Consider the following 22932-nt stretch of genomic DNA (forward strand, 5'->3'; position numbering starts at 1 on the left):
ATTAGTCTGTGACTGAAATCAAAGATCATCATTAGTGGTCTATAAACAGTAGTAACTGTACTACAGTTCCATGTGTATGGGAAATTCCTTATGGAATCCACATGGAAGTCCTTAAAGATCATTGAAGGCTTCAGGAATTGTCTCCCATAGAATAAGACAATGAAAGGCACACTGTTATACAGAGAGGAAATAAATAATGTACAAAGCGCCTTGACAGTTTCCCTTTTGTCCATTAGAGGTGCACTTTTACCATCAATTATCCATTCTTCCATGTTCTAACCACTTTATCCAATTTCTTTACTACTTTATACTTTAACTAGAGCCAGAGCTTATTCTGGCAAGCAAATGGTGCAGGATACACCCTGAGGATGTCTGTCATCACAGAACACACACAGACAAAAACCAACCACACTCTCACTCCAAGGCTAATTTTCCCAGAAACCAGTTAACCTACCAGTAAATTTCTGGACTGTGGGAAGGAAAGAGGAACACCTGGAGGAAACCCACAGGAAGAAGGAGATTCCATGCAGACAGCTCCCCTGGAACTATACCTAGGGCCCAGAGCAGTGAGGCAGCAGTGCTAAGCACTGCCCCACCATGCTCGCAGCCATAAACGAAATTACAAAACATCTCAAGTAGGGGACCTCAACATTCTTTTCTTCCAACTTTTTTAACCTTCTCCTCAACTTTCCTTCTTCCTAAATCTTTGTTATTTTTTTATTTTGAGTCTAATTTTCATTGAGCATAGAACATATCAAAAACACATTTTATCATAAAATTGGAGTATACATTATTGATAATTACTAAATGATGAACACTGGTTTGCTTCTAAAAACTTTTATAATTAGTTATCATACAAATAGGGACTTTAATTCGTACTATAAACATTACATACCACATAGCACATCCTATGTTACTCTGTATACATTATGGTGCAAATATAGTATGAAATGTATGCATTTTTTTCTATTTTAGTATATCCAGGTACTCACAGAGAAGAGTGTTAACTCACCTTGTAAAATAAAACTTCCACAAAATGTGTACTTTGTTTTTGAACAGCTGATGTGATTCTGGACCCTGACACAGCAAATCCTGCACTCATCCTGTCTGCAGATAGGAAGAGACTAAGAAAGGGAGAAAAACAGGATCTCCCCGGCAATCCACAGCGATTTGATTACTGGTCCTGTGTCCTAAGCAGGGAGGGCTTCACCTTAGGAAGGCACTACTGGGAGGTGGAAGTGAATGATGACTGGATAATAGGGGTGACCAGAGAGTCTGCCACGAGGAAAGGGGGGATCAACTTCACTCCCCGGGGGGGCTACTGGGGTCTGTGCTCTGGCTATTCTGGTTTCTGTGCTCTCACTGACCCTGTAACGCGCCTGCAACGAAGTGGCCTACACAGGAAGGTGGGAGTGTGTGTGGATATAGAAGAAAGGCAGGTCTCCTTTTACACCGTAGAGTCCAGAGCTCATATCTACACTTTCAATGATATGGACTTTAATCAGGGGGAGAAGATCTATCCAGTCTTCAGGACTCGTGATCGTTGTAAAGACCTTGTGCTGCTGCCCCCTGTCTGCTGTGGAGATTACAGACATCAACAATTTTAATTTATGGCGTGATCTGGGGTGTACAGTGTAGTCTTGACCACACCTTGTAAAAGGTAAGGTGTGTTTTAGGATAGAGTGAGAGACTCAAGACCTCTCTGTGAGAGACTCAAGACCACATGAGTGTTAAGATATTTAAAGACAATTACTACAAAAATAAAAATATAAATTGACTGAGATCTTCCTCTTTAAACATGTTTTTACATGAAAAATGTTTTGAAAATACCTGATTAAGATGTCCTGTCAATATACAGTACTCTACTCTGTATATTGACATACAGTATAGTATAAAATATTTGCATTCTTCTCAGGGAGAACATATTGGCAAGGAAAGGGAAAAAAAAGAAATACCTGTACATTTGTAGTGTTAATGATTTTCTGGAAAATACAATAACAATGTAAATATATAAAAATAGATGTATTTGTTTGTATGCACAGACTTAAGTACAAATGATTAAACCCTTTTCAGTAAACAAGTAAATAAATAATTTAAATCTTTAGAAAAAATGGAAGAATCTATGCTTACATTTTGACAAAGACATATGGTCAGAAGATGCCAATAAAGGCTTCTTGGCACACCCTTGAGCGATTTCCTGGCAGGGGGAGACACTCTAGTCTAAACAGTATTAATTCTCCTGAATAAAGTTTTTTCCCCCTAAAAAACAAAGTAAGAAGTGTAAATGCCCTAACATCTCAGGTGTAATACATACTAATGTTTTCCACACTTCGGAGCTATTTTTTTTTTAATGGATTCAGAACAGAGCTAACAAAATATCTGATTCCTACACAACCACAATCACTGAATAGTAACACATAAGAGAAAACAAACCTAGGTCCTCAGTAATAGATACAGATGACCCGGGTCATGACTAACACCCATACCTCACACTATGGTTATGGTAATAGTCCCTCTAAAAACTCAATCTGAGTGAGCCCTTTTAGTACTCCCTTGTGTCATAAGCCTCCAGAGGCAATTTTCCAACTGGAATGACATTCCCTAAAACATTTTGTAATAACTTTGTAAGTACAGACAGTGAAGGCCTTTTTCAAGGGACCACAGAGAGGGGCCTCAAAGAGGAATCTGAAGCAACACTTGATTCTGTGGCTGCTTATTTAGTGCTGCTGCTACACAGGTCAAATAAATACATTAAGTTTATCTGACTGGAGTTCCCTGTGATGCATTTTGCATTTCAAAGGATGTGACCTGAACAGAAGGTTGAAATGGAAATGCTTGTTGGATTTTTGGATTTTTGTTAACACTCCTAAATATACTAATATTCAGCAGTAGCAGCTATGCTGAGGTTATCTCTATCAGCTCACTAGCCTGGACCAGTGTCAGATTCTACCACATACTCTCCCTCTCCCATTTCTTATCCAGCAAAAACAATGTTATCATTAATGTTACAGTATCTTAATCCTTATATTTTCTCTTCCTTCCTAATCCGGATATTGCTGTATCTTGATCAACTCCTCAGCCATCTTGTATACAGACAGATTGTTTCAAGTGTTACCTACAGTATTATTGGTTTTATATTGTGATGCTGTCAGGGACAGGGTCCACAAAAGATGCCATGCCCCCTAAACTTACCTCACTACTTTGTTATATTTGCCTTTATAAATGGTTGACTATTTTATATAAAAAGTTGTAAACATTGTAAGAGAGCCTGTGGGTTATCACTAGGCTGGAGAATAGCTGTTTACTCAATTCAAGGTGGTTTATTAGCATGACCGATGGCTACAATCAGTGTTGCCAAAGCAAATGAAAGTAATGATATTTACATTAAACAAAACAAAAAACAGAAGTAAAATAAAATCTACAGACATATTACGGGCATTTACAACAAAGACATATCATAAAATATTGACATATTCTGTAGGCGGCTGGAGCATTATTGCGAGACAGACTCACTGTTCCTCAGGCTGTGACAGGAGATCACATACTGGGCTGCCAGATCAACTGAGTTCCCTCCTCCCTCTCCCAGTAGGATTGGGACCCGTTGTGATTCTGGCAGGTGTGGGAACTCTGGGATTAGATTTCTGAATTTCTCTCTCTCAGTCTATATAAGCCAGCAATTGAACCAGTAAGACAGTCATAAAGTGTAGAGAGTCATATAGAATCACCAATGTACTGTATGTGTCCAGTGCAAGGAAGATCCAGAGCTGACAGGGAAAGCGCTGGCTGCTGCTAGTTGAAATATTGCTTTGAGTGAAGCCTCTGAAAGAGAGAGAGATTGATGGTATGACAGTGTGAGAGGCAGACTTGCTAATTGCAAGGAAATCACTAGCATCTTCCTTTTGAGCTAGCAGTTGCTAGTTCCCAGGCACACAGACAGGGAGAGAGAAGCTTGGGGTCGGAGTGCAGGATCAGCCATTTATACAGTGTCCCTGGAGCAGTTGGGGTTCAGGACCTTGCTCAAGGGCCCAACAGAGTAAGATTCCTCTGCCAGCTGCGGGATTTGAAACGGCAACCTTCCAGCCACAGGCGCAGAGCTTTAGCCACAGAGCCTCCGCCCCGCTGCAGGTGCTAAGAAAACCACTGCTGTGCTGGAAGCTGATGCCTGGAATCTCTGTGAGTGAGACCACTGTGAGAGAATGCGAGAGAGAAGCCTCTGGTGTGTAATCCTGGTTAAAGAATCTGCATGAGTAACCATTGTCATTGAAAAACATCGTTAATTCTATTACAAGTGTAGGTGTCCAGGGTAGCTGCTTGGAAGCAGTTGTTAAGGAAACTACATAAATTTATTCAGGAGGTCAAAGAAGAACTTAGACATTTGTTTTAATTTGTTTTGTTACATGGTGGTTGGTATACTGAAACTGTAAATAAGAGGACAATTGGATCTTATAGCCAGTGTTGGGGTGTCTGTGTGCTAGGACCCATATGATGATCATGTCCCAGCATCACAATATGCACATTATCTGTATCAATAAATGTATAGTGAACAGCTCTCTATATAATCTAATGATCAGCTCACCTATTAATGATCTAAAAAACATTATTGGTGGACTGTGACTATTGTTGTATGTGAAGTACTTACAGTACTTACAGTTTTTCTCATAGGAGCATAATATTGAAAAAATGTTGTCTTAGTTTTTGTTTCAGTCTCAGATGAAGATAATTTACAGAGGAAATTAAAATGAAGTTCAAACTGAGATTTACTCAGAATAAAAAAATGCCTTCACCACAGTCATCCATAAAGGAGGAGAAAGATACCCTAATAAATAAATCAAATAAATTAAAACACAGCACAGATAACCCTGTAACAATCAGCACTACAGTGTACAGAAAGGAAAATCGTCTTTGTGTTGATTCTTAATATCCAGCTGGTTTCTCCTTCCCTCTGGGATCCGACACAGCATTGATACAGTTACCTTTTTTAGATATTGCATTAACCGCATTCTCAAAAAGTAATGTGTCCATGAATGTATGTCCAAACTTCTTCAGATTTTCCTTTATACTCTAAAAACAAAGAAATATCTTTATTTTTAACTGAAGTCATGTAAAAAAGGAAACACTTTCACACAATGTTTATCCATAACTGCTTGGGAAACTGTTGTTTATGACTGAGTTTGATTTAGTAGTAACCTCCAAATAACCAAACCTATGAGGCAGTATACAGTATATTCTTTATATACACAGTAGTAGGTGGATGTAAACACTGCATAATATGCAAACAATTAAAAAAAACGTAAGTAACTTTTTTCTTAAGTAACTAACTATATTTTTTACCAAATACATTTGTTTCCATGGTGTTAAGATTCAGAGAAAGGTGTTTTTCTCTTCTGTCTGCGAGTGACATGGGAAATACAGCAGTTCACTTGGTGATTTGTAAACAAAACATTGACCAATTATTTTTCAATTTTAAAAATGGAATTTGAAATATATCAATTTTACAAATATATGTTTTTTCACCATTGCTGAAAGATACTCTCAGCAATATTTTCCTCATAAGAAAAGAGATATACATACTGTATAGCCACCAGCTCCGTGGGAGCTATGTGCACTGAAGCACCTCCAATATTATGAAACATATCGTTGACTAAAGTAAAGTAATTTTATTGATAACCTATAACGGACATTAAAAGGCAAAAATATACTAATATTGTTGGTTATCCCACTTTCTTTATATTCTGCCTTTGTATCCTTTTTAACTTAAAACAAAACAATAACTGGACAGAGTGGTAAGGTAGTACATTGCTGCAAGAGATACTACTGTGCTGTAACTCCACCTGGAAGTAGATAAAATGTCTTAGACACTACTGTAGCTACTATGTTTTCTCATTAAAATTTGTTTTGGGACACTCTTTGTTTTATTGTCAATCATTTGAGAAAAAACACACTTTTTTACACTTTTACCTTAAAGAAGTCATTTTCTTCTACATGTAGTCTGTTTTTGGAGTCCACATACACCAAAGGAGTGCCTACTGCACTGGTTAGGTTTTTTCCCCACCATAAATAGTTCATGATAGCCTGCAAAATAGAGCAAAATGTGAATACACTTTTTTTCAAAATTATTTTATTATATCTCTGTAAATACAACTACTGTATTTACTTTTATGTACAAACTCACATCTATGAATGTTGCAAACACACACCGAGAAAGTAAGGAATGGTAACATGGCCATCAGTGATCCACTCTATTTGATCAACAGAGACTACATACAGTGCCCTTGTAGAGGAATTTCAGAGCTAACTGGAGAACCCACAGGTGCACAAAGAGTCACAGAGGTTACAGTAGCACCTGTAGCTGAGATAGCCTTCCCAACCAAATTGCCATTCCCTTAGTAGTGCTGCCTGTTGTGTGCCACTGGTCTCGATATGACCCAGACCGACACTGTTTGGTTCTTAGTAGCTCAGCTCAGCCACTGAGAAGCTCCCTCAATTGTCACTTGCCAAAGAATGGGGAAACCATGCATTAGTGTGTGTTTAAGGGATTGTATGACAAAGTGTGTGATTGAGTTTAGCACATTTAAATAAGGTGTACTTACAGACACAACAGACGTTGTGATCATGGTTCCTCCAGCTCCTCCAATAACCAAGATTTCATTTCGTGATTGGGAAAACAGCACTACTGGAGAAGTCGAGGAAGGAGGTTTCTCTCCTGCATAACAGACACCACAAACCAGGCTAGTAGTATGCTGTACAGCGGGTGTACAATGTGCACAATATCAGTCTCCATTGCTTTGCAACTATTCAGCTTAGCCTTGGGTTCCTCTCAGAAACACAGCCTAGAGTTTCATATGAGTTTATCTGGCTCATAATGAAAAAGATGGCAAGGATTTTTTTGTTGTCATTGTGCATTCATCTCAGACATCTCGGCTCCACCCTATTTCCACCTTGGTTAACGCCTCTCTCTCTGAATGAACATCGAGCTTCTTTGACTAATGGCCGGATGGCTGCTCATTAACAAAGCAAGTTAAGCCAAACTTGTCTAATCAAATTAATTTAAACATTCACAAAGCATCGAATTCTTGGATGTTGTTGTCTCTCGTGAACCTGTAGTTGGTATTTTGTACATCACACACTGGCTGCTCTCTGGCTGCTCTCCACCGTTAAACTGCATAGCTCACTTGAAACCGCTGTAGCACTTGTAGCTTAGAACACCACACTTCATTATAAAATGTATAATAAATATGTTTAACAAACATTTGATTTTATTATTAAAATAAGATATATCTGACAACCACACTCAGTTTCAGTATTTTAAGAATTCACTGTGCCACCTGGCAGTTTTAATGCAGTCCTGCATCAGATTATTTGAAAAAATAAAAACAGCAAGACTGTTTACATCATATGGTGGCCTTTGTTGAAGTATACTGCCTTTACAACTTGTGCATTTTAAATAGCTGCATTGGCATCCTATTTTTTCAAGGCTATTCTCCATCTGTGAGCACAGCAACCGTGACAGTAATGGTGCTGAGTAACCAGGTGACAAGAAAGTGGCAGAGATGTAGGTGTGTTGCCACCCTATCTGGAAGAGGAAATCATGTTGTGTTTTGATTTACAGACATAAATCAGAAGTCCTCTGTGGGATAATGTCTCAACGTCTTGCCATCATGCCAGCTCACCACAATTGACACCACCAGATGTGGAGCAGGCCTTGATTGATGTTACATCTGACACATAGTTTTCAGGGTAAAAGCAATACAGGACATAGTCCAGTAGGGTTACTGTATGTGAAATATAGTTTGTCTAGGTATCACATTTCTGAGTCACAGTCAAATTCCAGTCAGATTTCTTTATCCAATCTCTATGATTAATGCATACTACAGGTATATGCACACATTCAGAAAAAAAGTAGCTCATACAAACAATGCCTCCAATTGGCTTTCCTGTTGGAACAATAGGGTTGAAGCTGTAAATGGAACACGAGGCTTTGGAGATAGAGAGGAGAGTGTGTTGCATTTGAGACTGCGCACCAGTGAGAGAATGTTAACAATTCTATTCACTGACATGGCAAAACTCCACAAATTAGTGTCTTTAGGGGGTTCCAGCATCTGATCAGTGGAGTACAAAATATGAATGATAACTGTTGCCCAGTATTGTCATGAAGGTTTGGCTCCAAGTAGCCTCCATAATTGTCTGGGATTGTGTGAGCTGTAATGACTCCACATCTTCCACCTAAACGTCCCTAAGTACCTTTCTAAATGACTTCTGAAGTTATTACAGTTGAAAATGCAAACCACCCATCAACCAGCTGAGTGTCGTAGTCACTAAGGCATTGCTAAAGTGGTGAAGAACAGCAGGGTCATCTATTCTAAAACACAGGGCCACAGTAATACCTAGCCTCACTCTATTGTATATAGTTCCTTCTATAATATCAAGTAACGTCTATATCTGCTCTCAAAATGTACTTTATTTCTTCTTTTCCAAAATTAGCACTAACTGCTGCAGTCTATGCATTTGGCACCATAGCCGAAGTTAAAGGCTTTGGCATACAGGAAGTGGGCTACCATTTTTAAGAGCCTTCCTAGCAAGTTCACATTGTAATGTCAAGACATTTTAATTCACAAAAATGTTATTAAAGAAAGTTTTTTTAATTTTCTTTGTGTGCCTTGTGTGCAATTCAGGTTCACCCCTACCCAAGGCCCCTTTTTTGTTTCTGACCCACGGCCTGCGATGGAGTTTTTCTGCCTCAAGGCAGCCCATAAACTGCATCTGGCTCCCTTCTCAGGAGGCTCGCCATTCGGTTTCACTCATACCCAAGGCTCCCTGTTTCACAGCCAGTGGACTGTTTGGCAGTCTCTGCAGCCTCAAGCCAGCACTTTAAATCCGCCCACCTCCCTTCTCAGGAGGCTCGCCAGCCAGTTTCATCCCACAGCCATTTCACCCTGCAACTAACAACTGGCAACCCTCTGAAGCTAAGCAGGTGTGAGCCTGGTCAGTACCTGGATGGGAGACTGCTGGAATAGGTGTTAGTGGGGCCAGCAGGAGGCGCTCACCCTGTGGTCCATGTGGGTCCTAATGCCCCAGTATAGTGACAGGGACACTATACTGTAAACAGGTGCTGTCCTTCGGATGAGATGTAAAACCGAGGTCCTGACTCTCTGTGGTCATTAAAAATCCCAGGGTGTTTCTCAAAAAGAGTAGGGGGTGTAACCCTGGCATCCTGGCAAAATTTCCCATTGGCCCTTACCAATCATGGCCTCCTAATAATGCCGGTCTATGAACTGGCTTCATTACTTTGCTCTCCTCCCCACTGATAGCTGATGTGTGGTGAGCGTTCTGGCGCACTATGGCTGCCGTCGCATCATCCAGGTGGGGCTGCACATTACCTGTAATGCATTTTGAGTGGAGTGTCCAGAAAAGCGCTATATAAGTGTAAGCAATTATTATTATTATTATCCCTACCCAAGACTTCCTGTTTCGATCAGTCTGATTGTGCTTGGCAGCAAATTCTGCTTCAAGATAGCGTTTCACTCGGCACGGTAGTTTATTATTCACTCTGTTTATTATTCTTGCCTGGTGCACCAGCCTTAGTTCCAGCATTGCCCGGTGCACCAGCCTTAGCTCCTAACCTGCTCCCTGAATTGCCTGACGCAGCTGCCTCAGATTGTAGTCCACACTTGTTCTTTTCACTGGTGGCCGCGTTGACCCTCGAGGTTGACCACCTGCACCCCTGGCAGTCCCGTGGGCTGCTTTTCTCAGGGGGAGTCTCTATTTTGTTTCTTCCATACACGAGACGTCGTTCCTTCCACATTATTGACTGGCCTGGGCTGATTAAGCCCTGCCAGCCAGTAATCAATTATTTTATTTTCACCTTTAACTTTTCACTCTCCGATCTCTCGTGCTTGGGTTCTGACAAATCACCACCTGCATGGCTGTACTCTATCTAGCCATGTCATTACACAGTTGAGTTGTTGGTTATTTGTATGAATGTCTAAAATGTGATTTTACAGTCATAAAGTTCTTTATCTATAAAAAGGGTATTCACTCAGTTATTAAGCAAAATATATTGGTTGCTTATCTGTTACAGTGTGTTAAGGAAATGAGAATGAATTTACAGTAAAACTCTTCGACACCTATTTAAATACAGTATTCATGCTCCAACAACAGTGGAATCTTCCAAACTGTTTATTATTAATTATAATTAATGAAATTGAGATGATTTCATTTAATTTTAAAAGAGGAAAAAACAGTTATACATGTTAATTAAAGTACCTGCATTGATGCTTTCTGCTCTTCCACAAAAATCTGTAAGTTGATTATTAAGAATCACACCAGTGCTTTCCGAGAACACCATTGAACCAAAGCTGAAAGAGCAAAAAGAGCTGTTACTGCTATATGCTTTATAAATGTGCACATACAAATACAAATAGTCTAAATACAAGTTTTTAGCTTCTACAAAATATTTTCCATTAAATTACTGTATTATCAAATTAGATTTTGATTGTTGTGCTCTTCTGCTTAGTCAGCCACAACAGAGCAGGAACATCATGATGGGAAAATAGTATAATAATAGTAATAGTCCTGTGACTCCTTCATTGATGGAATTGGCCCATGTGGTGTAGTGAATCCACTAGTAGAAATGGGCAATCAACAGAACATCTATTTTGATAGTTTTCCACAGTTTTCAGTGACAAGACATTTAATGGTACATCTACAATTTAAAACAACAGAAGCTAAGACATCTGATAAAATTGACTGCTTTACTAGAGCACTACTGCATGTCCATACTAGTTACTGTATGTCATGTTCAGCTCTTACATGTCATTGATGGTGCTGGTGACCGATACAACACTACCGTCTTCAGCTATGACTGCCACATGAGTGGTGCCAGGCCTGTCTGAGGAGGGGCCCGGGGTGATGTTATAATACAGGAGAGGATGTGTCTCACTGGGGCTAATCATCTCTCTGACAAAATCGGCAAATTCATCACTGATCAATCTAAGGATATCCTTCAAAGAAAAAATGAATCACGGTAAATATAAAAAAAACAATTTCTTCAAAAGTGTCTTTTTTAAAAATATCTAAGGAAATGAAATATCACTTTGATAACAGTGTCTAAGGAAACTTTACTGTGACATATCATGTAATTTCCAGCATACAGTGTAGAAAGTCCATACTGTATATATAATATATAACCCATGAGCATCCACAAATATCAGGCTCAAATATAGTAAAAACTCTGTAAAATTGTTAGTAAATATGATGGTGAACATGTACACATTGCTACATATATATTCAGAAAACCTAATTGTCTGACTGTACACGTGGCTGATTAATGTCCTCTAAGGTGTTAATGTCTAATTATTCTACTGTGAGTTGGTGTTCAAAGTAAATAATTTGTATATACTGGAACAGTAATTGGTAAAATGCTTTATAAGGATGGTCATATTTGAGCAATCAGGTACTGTATATAGAGACTAGATGGGAGTTTGAGAGTGTTTAATAACTATGAAGCTTCAGTAGGAAATTATTATAGGTTCTCTGTAGCTCACTGTTATGTTTTTTCTTATTATTTATTATGTTCTTAGTACAAAACGTTTATGGTATAGTGGGTAAATACAGTTACTTGAAAAAAGACTGGACCTAAGTAGGCTCTGGTGCCAGCCGATTATCTTTAGAAATCTCATATTTAACTAAATAGAGTCCACCTGTGTGTAATTAAGGTGTTTAATATGAGTTTGAGTTAAATACACCTATCTCTGGAAGATCTTACTGTTCATTAGTAGAGCTCCTAATAATGAAAACTCCATCATGAAGACAAAAGAACATTACAAAAGCAAATTCAGGATAGGCATATTGAAAAGCAACAATGAGGGGAAGGGTATAAGAAAATATTCAACATGTTGAATATCCTTCAGAACACTGTAAAGTTCATTATACAGCAACATAACAAATTTAGCACAAATATGAGTCTGTACAACACCAACAGCAATCTAGGCATTGGTTTACAAATCTAATATTGGTATCTATCGTAAGCCATCTCCTCTGAAATATGACAGCTTTCCTAAACTCATCCACTCCTCAAAAAAATTAAAAATAAAGAGTGGAAGACATAAGGGTAAATGGACAAGTGGAACCCACAATACAAAGAGCAAGACAAGAGGAAACATATAGAAAATACTAGAAAAGAGACAAGTCTCCTACCCCAAAACTGAGAAAAAATGAACAAGGTAATAACAATATGAAAAATGTAAAACAATACCCCCCAAAAAAACCTAAGAAGTATGCACAAGTGAATCTATAACACTCTGTTGTGTCAAGACTCATATTTGGCCCGGTGGGAGCATCACATTTTGTCACTTACATTCCAACCGTTGAACTCTGGGTCTCGAATTTGTTTCTTTTGTCCATTTGCAAACTTCAGAGCTTCAATATACCGGTGATAGGTTAATAATTTTTGATCTCCTTGCACAGATTGAAAATTTGTATTATACCCTAGAAAGGACAAAATAATTACAATAAGATCTCTAGTACCCTTTCTTCCGAAATACCAGGTCACGACCCAAATGACAATGGCAAGGATGTTTTAAAGGGTCGCGGGAAGGTCCTGGGAACTATATATTTTTGGAAAAATTATGAAATATTACCATGACAATTACATCAGGAAACAGAGGCATGATAAGGAGTTATGGAAATAATGACAAAAAAGTGAAGGACAGTAGATAGGATTATCATTTAATCTTCATTATACACTTAATACACATTCAAGTCAGTCACGTACAATACCTGTGTAACATGCCAGATTTCCTACTGAGGAGCCTGACGCTCGATGCTAAGTAAATGGTCAACTGAAAAAAACATCATGAAAAAATGGACAGGTATTTCCCACAAAACACTGACCTCCAATAGTATAGCTGAGTCAGGAATGTGTTCAGCATGAACAGCAATGAAACTGAAGAGAATGATCACAGGATTTCAAGAAGAATTAATAGAGCTTCAGGAAAGCTAATTACAATATACTGAATGCCTATTTTTGATAACATATGAAATAATATATATTATAAATTATATATCTTTTTAAAATATGACAGTATATATTTGGAATAATACATGAAAGACTCCTGGATTTGAAATTTTGGTCTGAACTCAAGGATAAGCCCATTTTGATTAAGGAAGCTGAAAAGTCTCTTCTTCCTTTTTCCGACAGTATACCTATAAAGCAGACTAAACTAAGAGACTGCCAGACTCAGCACTAATTGTGCTGTGCAACCTTCATCAACATAAAATCAAATTTTGAAGACCTCACCCCCAGAATGGAGCAGCATCACGGTAGCAACTGAACGAATCTATTTTTGTCATATATCCAATTTGTGATTATCACATTTAGATGAAAATATATAATTGATATATAATTCATTTTGTCTCATTAAGAGGTTATTGAAAATCATTCTTTTTTAGTTTCTAAAATGTATCAACATAAAATAATGACTCAGAAGAGCTAACCCTTAGAATGAAGCACCAACATGGTAGTGTAGCTATTGGAAAAAAATATTAGTTTTGCCAGTTACCAAATATTGTTATAAAATCGCATGAACAACACAACTTTTTAACTTACTTGAATTAAAAATCCTTAAAATTCTGATTCAATAATATAATTTAATTTGATATGTTATTTTAATAAACATTCTGTATGATAAGAAATAAAAATACCATTAAAACTCATTCTATCAATCCTTTGGGTCACCAGGCCAGAAGAATATTATATTTAGGGTCGAAAATAAATACCGTTTGTGAAACAATGATTTACCGATTTCAGTTGTTTCAACTCTGTACTTAAATTTATTTTTTCTTTTATACCTACCAATTTTGGATTCACTAGTAGATAATGACATTTTCCTGCAGGTCTTCTAAAATGTATTTTTACATTGCAAGCCTAAAGCTATACATATTGAGTATTGGAACAACCCTTACTGTCAACACTGCAAACATATAGAAGCACTGAAAATCATTACAGGTGGAACAATTGAATGAGAAACATATGGTTTGTTGGCTAGCTCATGGCCACCTGAATCTTCATGCTGAGTAAGTTACTGTATGCATTGACAAATGACACAGATCAGTCTCAAAGAGCCTTGTCTGAGCAAATACCTTTACTTAATCTTTCGGGCACTGTGACATTTTTCGTTTTAACATGTAATGCTATCTCAACTTCTATACATTCCACAATGAGTGCCAGTACCATGAAGCTAAGCTATGAAAACATTTAAAGAATATACAAAAGTTGTTTGAAAGATTTTACAGCTTAAATTCAGAATGAAGCACGTTTTGTTATTTCACAGTACCTCTTGGTGTTAAATGCAATTAGGCTGATAGCATGATCATTTTTTTACTTATTGATTAAAAAGCTCAGCCTATTTCTAGTCATTTTCAGTTTTTATAACCCTTATTTATAACAATACTGGTACGACACTGACCTTTCATGACATTGAGCACAAAGCTGACAAGAGCAGCCCCTGCTGGTGGAGGAGGCATGTACATTGTGTATTCACCCACTTGAGCTTTCATGACACCTGTAACTTGAACCCTGTAAGACTCCAAATCATCAGCTGTTATCCCCCCACCTGAAACACACCGAAAGAAAAGAAACAGAGACCTGTGTAAAAATGACCAATTAAGTCAAGTGTAAAAATATGGTTTTACACAGCACTGCACTTACTGACAACATTAATTGGCTCGGCCCATACAATTAAGGATTCTGATAGCACTGGTCAGTCAGAACTGCCAAATCATTAAAATGTCTGAAAAAATGTTAATTAAAAATTAAGCAACCATTGGATTAAATGCAGTATTCTCACAAAATTAATGTTTATATGTAAGATTAAAAAAAAATGTGTCTTCTGATCAAGTTGTTTTTTTACATTTTGATATAAGGATGGATTTTTTCTTATTTTCAGTGGACTCACACAACAAGAAGCAACAAGAAACACCTCAGACTGAGCAGTCTCTTGAACACAGTATACTGCATGGCAATACTGTATGTTAACAATAATCAGAAAGGAACAAGTAATAGGTTTATTCCATGCTGAAAAAAAGAAGAAAGAGCACACAACGTTTCGGCAGTGGAGCCTTCTTCAGGTGTGAGAGAGACAGGACAGGGGGCAAAGGTTAAGTAGCTGGAGAACAAAGGTTGGGAGGGAGGAGGAGTGAGAGGCGGAAGCAGGGGACAGAAAGAGAGGCCAATCAAGAGGTGTGAAGTGAGAATGGGTGCAGAGAGGTGTGAAAAGAAACTTCCAATGAATGGAGAAAATTTAAAAGAACAGTAGTCTGTCGTTAAGAGAAGGGAGAATGTGTGATTCTAGCTGCAGAATAATTTTAGTTTCGGTGATCTTTCTGATGTATGAGTTCGGAAAGCCGTCTTTGAGAACACAGACGGAGAGATTAGAGTGGTCGTGGCCGTCAGAGGTGAAATGAGAAACAACGGGCTTGGAGAGATCTTTAATCTTCACAGCCCTGACTTGTTCTCTGAAGCGGTCTCCGAGTCTGCTTCCTGTTTCTCCAATGTAGATGTAGATAATCAGAAAGGTCCATTAGGGTATGTTAACGCATCCAACTTTCATACGCTTGCAGCCTTAGAAATCTGCATATTGAATTGCATTTTATGTTTCATTACAACACAATTTTTCAATCATTTCACAAAGTATTGCACAGGCAAGTGATTTCCAATATCGTCTAAATCCAACCTATAAGTTTGTTTTCACAGCAGTGAAACTATTTTCTGATAAACCAATGAATTAATTAGATAGTGCTGACCGCAATACTAAATACACATACTGAACATAGCTGAACACGATTAGTTTATACCAGCAAAATTTGAAACACATCAACACAAACTTTATGTCATGAGAAACAAGACAACCTTCACAATAGTGTATTTCTAACCCAGATACAGTAACACAATATTTAAGCCCACTTATCTGGTGAAACAGTTCAGAGATGTTCCACTGATAATTTGCCATTTTTACGATACAAATACAATCAGAAAAGCAAAAACTCACCAATCATATAAAATTAAATGTTCCTACCATGTACAGCAATCATGCAAATTCCATCCATACACAACAGATGAACCCACAAAAATGACCTGATGAACTTGAGCATACTGTAACTGATGATAACCTAGGGGTCCTATGCCTGTTTTCAAACAATGGAAAAGCTGATCTGATAGGTTAAAATAGCTGCCATTCCGTAAAATCTGACTATTCAGAGACTTAAGGGGGGTTTACATGTGTTCTGAGTGTTCTCCAAGAAGGAAGAAAGGAAATGATGATGGAAGGAAGTAACAAAGGAAGGACACAGTGAAGGAAAGACATAACCAAAGAAGGGGGGAACAAAGGAAGAAAGAACAGAAAATAACATATTCAACAAGTTACTAAATGCACTGTGGTGTCTGTCGATCAAGTGAAGATTACACAGACTGTTATCATCTGTGCACACCAGAACACCAGAAGGCTAGCAAGGAAACTTGTTCACAGCTTAAACACCATATATATCTTCTCTAGAATTACCTGTAGGCCAGCGATAGTGATAATGATGGATTTTTTATTAACTCATCTCATCTTGTAATTCCTGAGTGAATGATCAACCTTTCGTATCACAGCAGATCGTTTCACAGATACAATCTGCTTTTAATTTGTTAATCATGTTTTTGGTTTTATACCCATAACTTTTATACTGTATTTTTGGAAATCGTGTGTGATACCGCAAAATATTATGTATGATTGCTTCCTAAAAGTTGTCAAGAATTTTCACAATTTACTGTTGCAATTTCTGATTGTTACAGTAAATTAAAACCCTCATATCACTGCTCCCTAAACAGTTACTTTAATTAGAAGTTAAAAATAATTAAATAGTAAGAATTTCACATCACAAGCTGTTCCTCCTTACTGATTGTGATTTACTGTATCTATAATATTTAGAGTAAGGCTGTATATAGTCAAATGTATTTGTGCGTAATATATTTGATAGCAAGTCAATACGATACCATTTTTCTGTATGTCCTGTATAAAGGTCTTGGTCACACTCCCATTATAAAAAGCACTGGCCCCCTTCTCAGCAATGATCTGCATCGTTTGGGCCAGGGCTGTCGCACGCATCTTGTCCCCTGTTTTCAGCACTGTCTCATTCTCATCACACAGAACACCTGAATGGCTGCAAAAATAAATCAAGTGTTTAAATATCTCGACCAAGAATGAATTCGGGTTGGTGAGGTGAAACCCTTCACTAAATTTGCCTGCCAGGCAGTGCCTATGAATCTGAGCATGAAAGAAATTAATTGTGAAACCTGACGTGTCAAAGTACTGTAAATTTGTAGTTTTGTGCACTTGAACAGGTTGGCAATAGCAACAACAGTGAGTACAGCATTACATTATTTTATATTTATATACAGTATTTGTCATTTCTGCTGATATTTATCTTCATCAGGTTGAGCATGAGAGTTTGTTTAAATATATTGACTTAAAAGAAGTATACTCTATACATCCATTTTCTATCAGTGGACCTGGAGCATAACCTAGTAAGCAATCAGGCACAGAGATATGTATAGGATACCAGTCCATATAAGATGCCAGACTGGAACAAACGGACACAAACACAGACTCACACACACTTACCAGGACCAATTACGAATAGAAATGATATTATACTACTATTTGAGCTACAGTACATGAATATAATTATATCGTTATTAATTTATTTAGATACATGATTCCATATTATATTCCCTATTAATTAAAATTCTAAAAGTATGCTTTTGTTTACTCCGATAACGAGCATATTCACAGAAAAGGTTAAAACATTTTGACTTTTCACAAAGTATATGAACTTAATATGGTCAGAAGTAGCAGGTAAAAATGTTTCCGAAATAACCACATGTAAGACGTTGATGCTTAAAATATTTAGAAAGAAAATGGAATACTGGCGTGTATTTTTTCTTTAAACTACCAATACCAGCCATATACTGTTTACATAATATGTTTATGTTCCTAAATTAATATAGTTTATGGTGGTGTATCGTGGTGTTACTTTTTGTCAATGAAAAAATAAAATATTTTCGTTTACAAAGACAGTTACAAAGAAAGTGGACAATGGTAATAGTTTGAGCTTACAGCCTGTCCAAGGTAATTCGTTATTAATACTATTAGTACTATTAGTAATATCTTCCATAAAGACTTTGATGCATAAAATATTTCTGCATAATTAAAATATTTATGATAAAGGTGGTAGGTTGTGTACTTTTGTTCAACTGAGCAATCTTGCTTTTATAAAATATACCAACTTTTTAATGTTTAATGATTAACATGCTGTAATACACAGTTTAAAATGATTAAAAGTCTAAAGAGTATACAACTTAAATTCTTAATTGAATAAAGATTGTCCCTCAGCAGTGATCGGGATTCGAAACCAGGTGTTTTCCACCTGGTGGTGATTCCGGATACTAATATCATAACATTGGTATTATACATAATGACGCGATATCATGCGTTATGACTAGTTGTGATGTGACATGCCCACTTTGTTTTACCGCAGTGTACCCCGCTCGTGTTGAATGGCTGCATCTGTAAGTTTTATTATATTACATTTAATGTCTATTTATAAAACAAATTAAAAATTAGGCTTGAATGCCTCTGACTTTCCCTGTACAAGTGCATTCATAATTCTTTAAAAAAAGAAATGGTTAAAGTGTTTGAATGTCTTACCACAGTGGTGATGTTTCCACAGCATTCTTTAGATTTGGACTGTTAAGATACCAACTCAGTATTTCAGAGACATTAACCCCCTCTTTGGCCAGTTTGATTGCAGGTTCAAACAGTTTCTCCCAGGGAAGCCTGCCATACAAACTGTGTGCTTTCTCCATGCCTCGGATCAGACCAGGCACGCCAATCCACTGGGGCCCTTTATAAAGGTTAAAAAAACACAGTAAATATTTGTAAATATTTTATCTGTTTACTTAAGGATATTCTTGTCACATTGCACCTCATGATTTATAGGATTTAACAGAATAACATTTTACACTTCTGAAAAGCATGCATGAAGTGTTTTAAATGCACTCCTCATTATTACTGTTGGTGTAAATCTATTGTGGCAGCTTTAAAGCAACAAGTAGAAACAACGGGTAGAAACCAGTGTTTAACTTTAATTTGCTTTTTACAAAGAATTACTTTAGTTAATCATAGTAAGAATAAACATTTAAATGGAGTTTTTAATGAACGTTCAGGAGGAATGAAGGCAGCCGCACTCATTCGACACAGCTGCTGCAATTCTTACTAATCCTGACGTAAGCAACCAGTCTCCATATACTGTATATCAAACGTCACCCTCTCCTCTTCCTCGTTCGTTTTCTGCACCCCTCCTCCACCTTTGCAGCTACCGAATTGTTCCCATGGGGGTTCTATCCTCCCCATCCAACTGCCGGGAGGTTGGCCCTCAGCCAAGCGGGTTACGTGAAATCTCCACATCCCAGTAAACGATTCTAATTTCTCCCTAGCTTTCGGCTGCTGTCATTCCTCGTGAAACACCAATACTAGTGTGCAGTGGTGTCACTGGAAGGGTAACAATATATTTCTTAGTCTTGTTCTACTTTGCAAAGTCACCAGTGAACTAACAACCTAACGTTATAGTTTGCCTCTTTTACAGTGAAAACAAAACTTTAACAAAAGCATCATCCTGTATAACAGTAAAGTTTTTTTGGCCTTCAGCATAACAAACATGAGATATCACCTCACAAGGGTTGTCACTCTCACCTGCCCTCTCCATTTTCATTTTGCTAATTTCGTTTCAGTAAAAATAACATCACAAAAACAAAGCCTTGACCAAATATGTAAAGACCAATGTCTTACCTTAACGCTGCATTCTCAACAAATAACAACCAGAAAAATATAATCAAAGCAGATCCTCATTAAACAGACAAGGGGTATTAGGTAGAATTTTAGACTGTGAATTTGACTGCCCTGGTAGGCAAAACAAACTGTCATTCAGAGAGTTTTGAATGACAGTTCAGAAGTTCATAGATGTTTAAAGAAAACGCCCAGGGTAAAAAGTTTTGTCTCACAAAATGGAACAAACCTATCTTATTACAGTATGTATTTCATTGTTACCATCATTGTTGCTTCATACAAGCTAGAAAACATGAACACTATATACTAACCACTCTTGCATAGCCTAAAACTCAATCATAATAGAACTAATGGAACGTTTCTTCTTTTTTTATATAATTTTATCATAATTGTATTATATTATTTTCAAAGATAAACATGTCAAGACCATTTTTTGTCTTTGTTCTAATAGTTTCAATTTTCAACTTTTTATTCAAAGTATTTGACATATTGAGGAGAAGTGGAAAAAAAAGTTTTCATGTGACTTTAGAAGAGTGTTTTTTGGGTTTTTTTTCCTGTTTTTCTTTTGGATATTTCTTTTTTCACTGTGTGCTGAGTATGAAATATATAAAAAGTGATATTTCAGACATCAGGCACAAGGGGCTTCCTTGAATTCAATCTCTCAACCGGGCATTCCAATATATTGCACATTGGTTAAGAGCACATCTATTCCAAACAGAAATGGCTCCTGGATGACTGGGGATACCTCTCCATAAAGTATTCCACATGCAAGTGATCTTCAATATCTTCTATCCTCTAAATCCAAACAATAACTTTATTTTCACAACAGTGAAAATAATTTTAATGAACCATCATTGATGGTTGTAATGTAATGACCACAATACTACAGTTAATGCATATTCTTGGCATATCTTTGAGAATATGGAGGTTATAGTTATTTACTTTAATTATTGATTTTCTCTCTCCGTATTCTATTTTCTTTGCCCTATTTGTAACAGTATTACAGTATGTTACAATTAAGATTTGAGCAAAATATTGAAAATGGCAACTACTCTACCTTTTAGAGAACTATAGTCATTGGTGCACTCCTTCAGCAGGTCACGTCTGTACATCTTGGGAACAGATTCACGTGCGTTAATCACTTTAACCGTGCCTTGAAATGACGAGAAAAGAAATGAATCAAAATGTGGAGAGACCTTACCAGACAATTTCAGAACATGGCTCTGGTGAGGAAGGAGAAGTGCCTTCCAGACAATTTATTTGATCTTGTCATTGCGTAATGCAACTAAAAAGCATTTTATTTAATAACTGTATTTAATTTTATTTAATATCCATACTCTTTCAAAGGTTTCATGTAAGTTATGTGCCTCCTAAGCTCTGGGCCCTGCATTGGAAGATGAACGCCTAGAGGCCAACCTAGCATCAAGTCGCCCCACGTCCGCGGCTTGAGGGCTTAGGCTTCCGATCGCTGTCCTGACCTAGCTTGGGCTCGGAGCGCCTGGCCTCGTCATTCTGTTTTTAACCTGTTGTACCTGTTATAGATCCCGCATCAGCTTTTAACTTGCGCCAGGATTTCCCGTTTTGGACTTCCCTGGACTTGTTTGCCTGCACTCCCCCTTGTAGCTGATCCCTGTCGGCACTGCCCCTGTTCACCATCCCTTCCTTTCCTAACTGTAATTTCCCGTAGCCCTTTTCTAGTCAATTCCGGATTATACCGTCTGCACGGGGTCCTAAACTATGCTCTACATGGGAGTCAGGACCTGCTCCCATAACAATACACTTGTTTACTACCATGTGTGTGTTCTCTCCGGGACCAGATATTAGTAATAAAACTTTAATTATTTTCTCTGGATATTATACAGTTGACTACAGCTTTCTCTGTACAGTACATCTTCTTCAGACATGAAGGTTGTCCTCACCAGGATTTTCATAAATGGTGAAAATTGCTCCTCCGCCAAGCCCTGTACTTTGTGGGTGGACGACTCCAATACACAGCAATGTAGCAATGGCTGCATCCACTGCTGAGCCCCCATCCTTCAGAATGTCCCTGCAGGGAGATGATAATGAGACTTTTGCTGTATGCTTTTCATGTAAACCTTCTATTTTTAGCAGTTTAATCTTTGAACTAACAAAATGTTCTAAAAACACATGTAATGGTATTGTCACGGACATCCAAAGGGACTAACCGTGGGGAGCAGGAGAGCGGAAAAAGACCCATATGCGTAGCGGCGAGACAGGAAAAAGGCCCGGGCTCATAGTGCAAAGAGTTCAGGAATGCCGTATAGAAACCTATGCCCTCAGGGAGCGGACGTGGGGCGCCCTGCTGCTAGGCGGGTCTCAGGACATCCAAACGTCAATGCTGAGCGAGGACAGAGTGCAAGACCCGGAAATATATAGCCCAAGGGAAAGAGAGGGACAGGAAGGACAGCAGACCAGAAACTAAGGACAGGACAGAGAAGGAGCGCCCTCCGTTCGTGACAGGTATCATGAACTAAAATATTTGTATTGCAGTGAATTATGCCCCGTGGAGGTGGCCTTATGGTGTTAATGTCAAATGAGACAGCCAGCAGGACTGACACAAAGACAAAGACTTTTAAGTTGTTTATCTAGGGTTCTAGGTAAAACCAATAACACTGGGAATGATCTGGTGTCCTCATTCATCTCAGTTTATTTGCTTACTGGAACATCTGCATTCTCAATTATCAAATCCCATTCACAAACAATTATTAGCACATACTGTACCTCACGAACAGCTAAATGTACTAAATATGTTATGTGATTATATGATATAATTGTAATACCAAAATGCTGCACCCAGGTTTCTCTGTAAAATAACTTTCCTGAAATTTCTTTTTTTTCTGCAACAACCTTGAGATCACTGTTTGTTTTATGCTAGTGTCCCTGTCACTCCATATATAAAATCTTAGCTATAGCACTGCCAACAGGTGCTTCAATGTGACCCAACGGGTCAGTGGAATAATGGTTTCTGGGTTGATTTACATGATAAAGACAACTTAGTAACCTAGTAACGTTTTGAGTTGTAGACAGT

General features: G+C 37.8%; 2 protein-coding genes across 4 annotated transcripts in view; one reads left to right on the forward strand and one right to left on the reverse strand.

Annotated features, from left to right (window-relative positions):
• Window positions 1–2017, forward strand: part of LOC148676628 (uncharacterized) — a 29644-nt gene extending 27627 nt beyond the window's left edge. The window contains exon 18 of the mRNA XM_088622744.1: window positions 1060–2017. Coding sequence (XP_088478870.1) covers window positions 1060–1607 — 548 coding nt within the window. The 3' untranslated portion in view covers window positions 1608–2017. The remainder of the gene's footprint in view (window positions 1–1059) is intronic.
• A 2346-nt stretch (window positions 2018–4363) lies between these two features.
• The window catches only part of LOC148676629 (glutathione hydrolase 5 proenzyme-like), a 29115-nt gene continuing 10546 nt past the window's right edge, over window positions 4364–22932 (reverse strand). For all 3 annotated transcript variants that reach the window (XM_088609898.1, XM_088609907.1, XM_088609890.1), the window contains 11 exons: window positions 21803–21930; window positions 20941–21036; window positions 18747–18942; window positions 17033–17199; window positions 14466–14612; window positions 12356–12486; window positions 10810–11000; window positions 10264–10355; window positions 6591–6703; window positions 5959–6072; window positions 4364–5061 (listed from right to left, as the gene is read on the reverse strand). In XM_088609898.1, the coding sequence (XP_088466024.1) occupies window positions 4915–5061; window positions 5959–6072; window positions 6591–6703; window positions 10264–10355; window positions 10810–11000; window positions 12356–12486; window positions 14466–14612; window positions 17033–17199; window positions 18747–18942; window positions 20941–21036; window positions 21803–21930 (1522 nt within the window). In that variant the 3' untranslated portion in view covers window positions 4364–4914. The remainder of the gene's footprint in view (window positions 5062–5958; window positions 6073–6590; window positions 6704–10263; window positions 10356–10809; window positions 11001–12355; window positions 12487–14465; window positions 14613–17032; window positions 17200–18746; window positions 18943–20940; window positions 21037–21802; window positions 21931–22932) is intronic.

This window comes from Lepisosteus platostomus, chromosome 2, assembly GCF_059453375.1.
Source record: "Lepisosteus platostomus isolate fLepPlt1 chromosome 2, fLepPlt1.hap1, whole genome shotgun sequence".
In the NCBI taxonomy this organism is placed as follows: domain Eukaryota; kingdom Metazoa; phylum Chordata; class Actinopteri; order Semionotiformes; family Lepisosteidae; genus Lepisosteus; species Lepisosteus platostomus.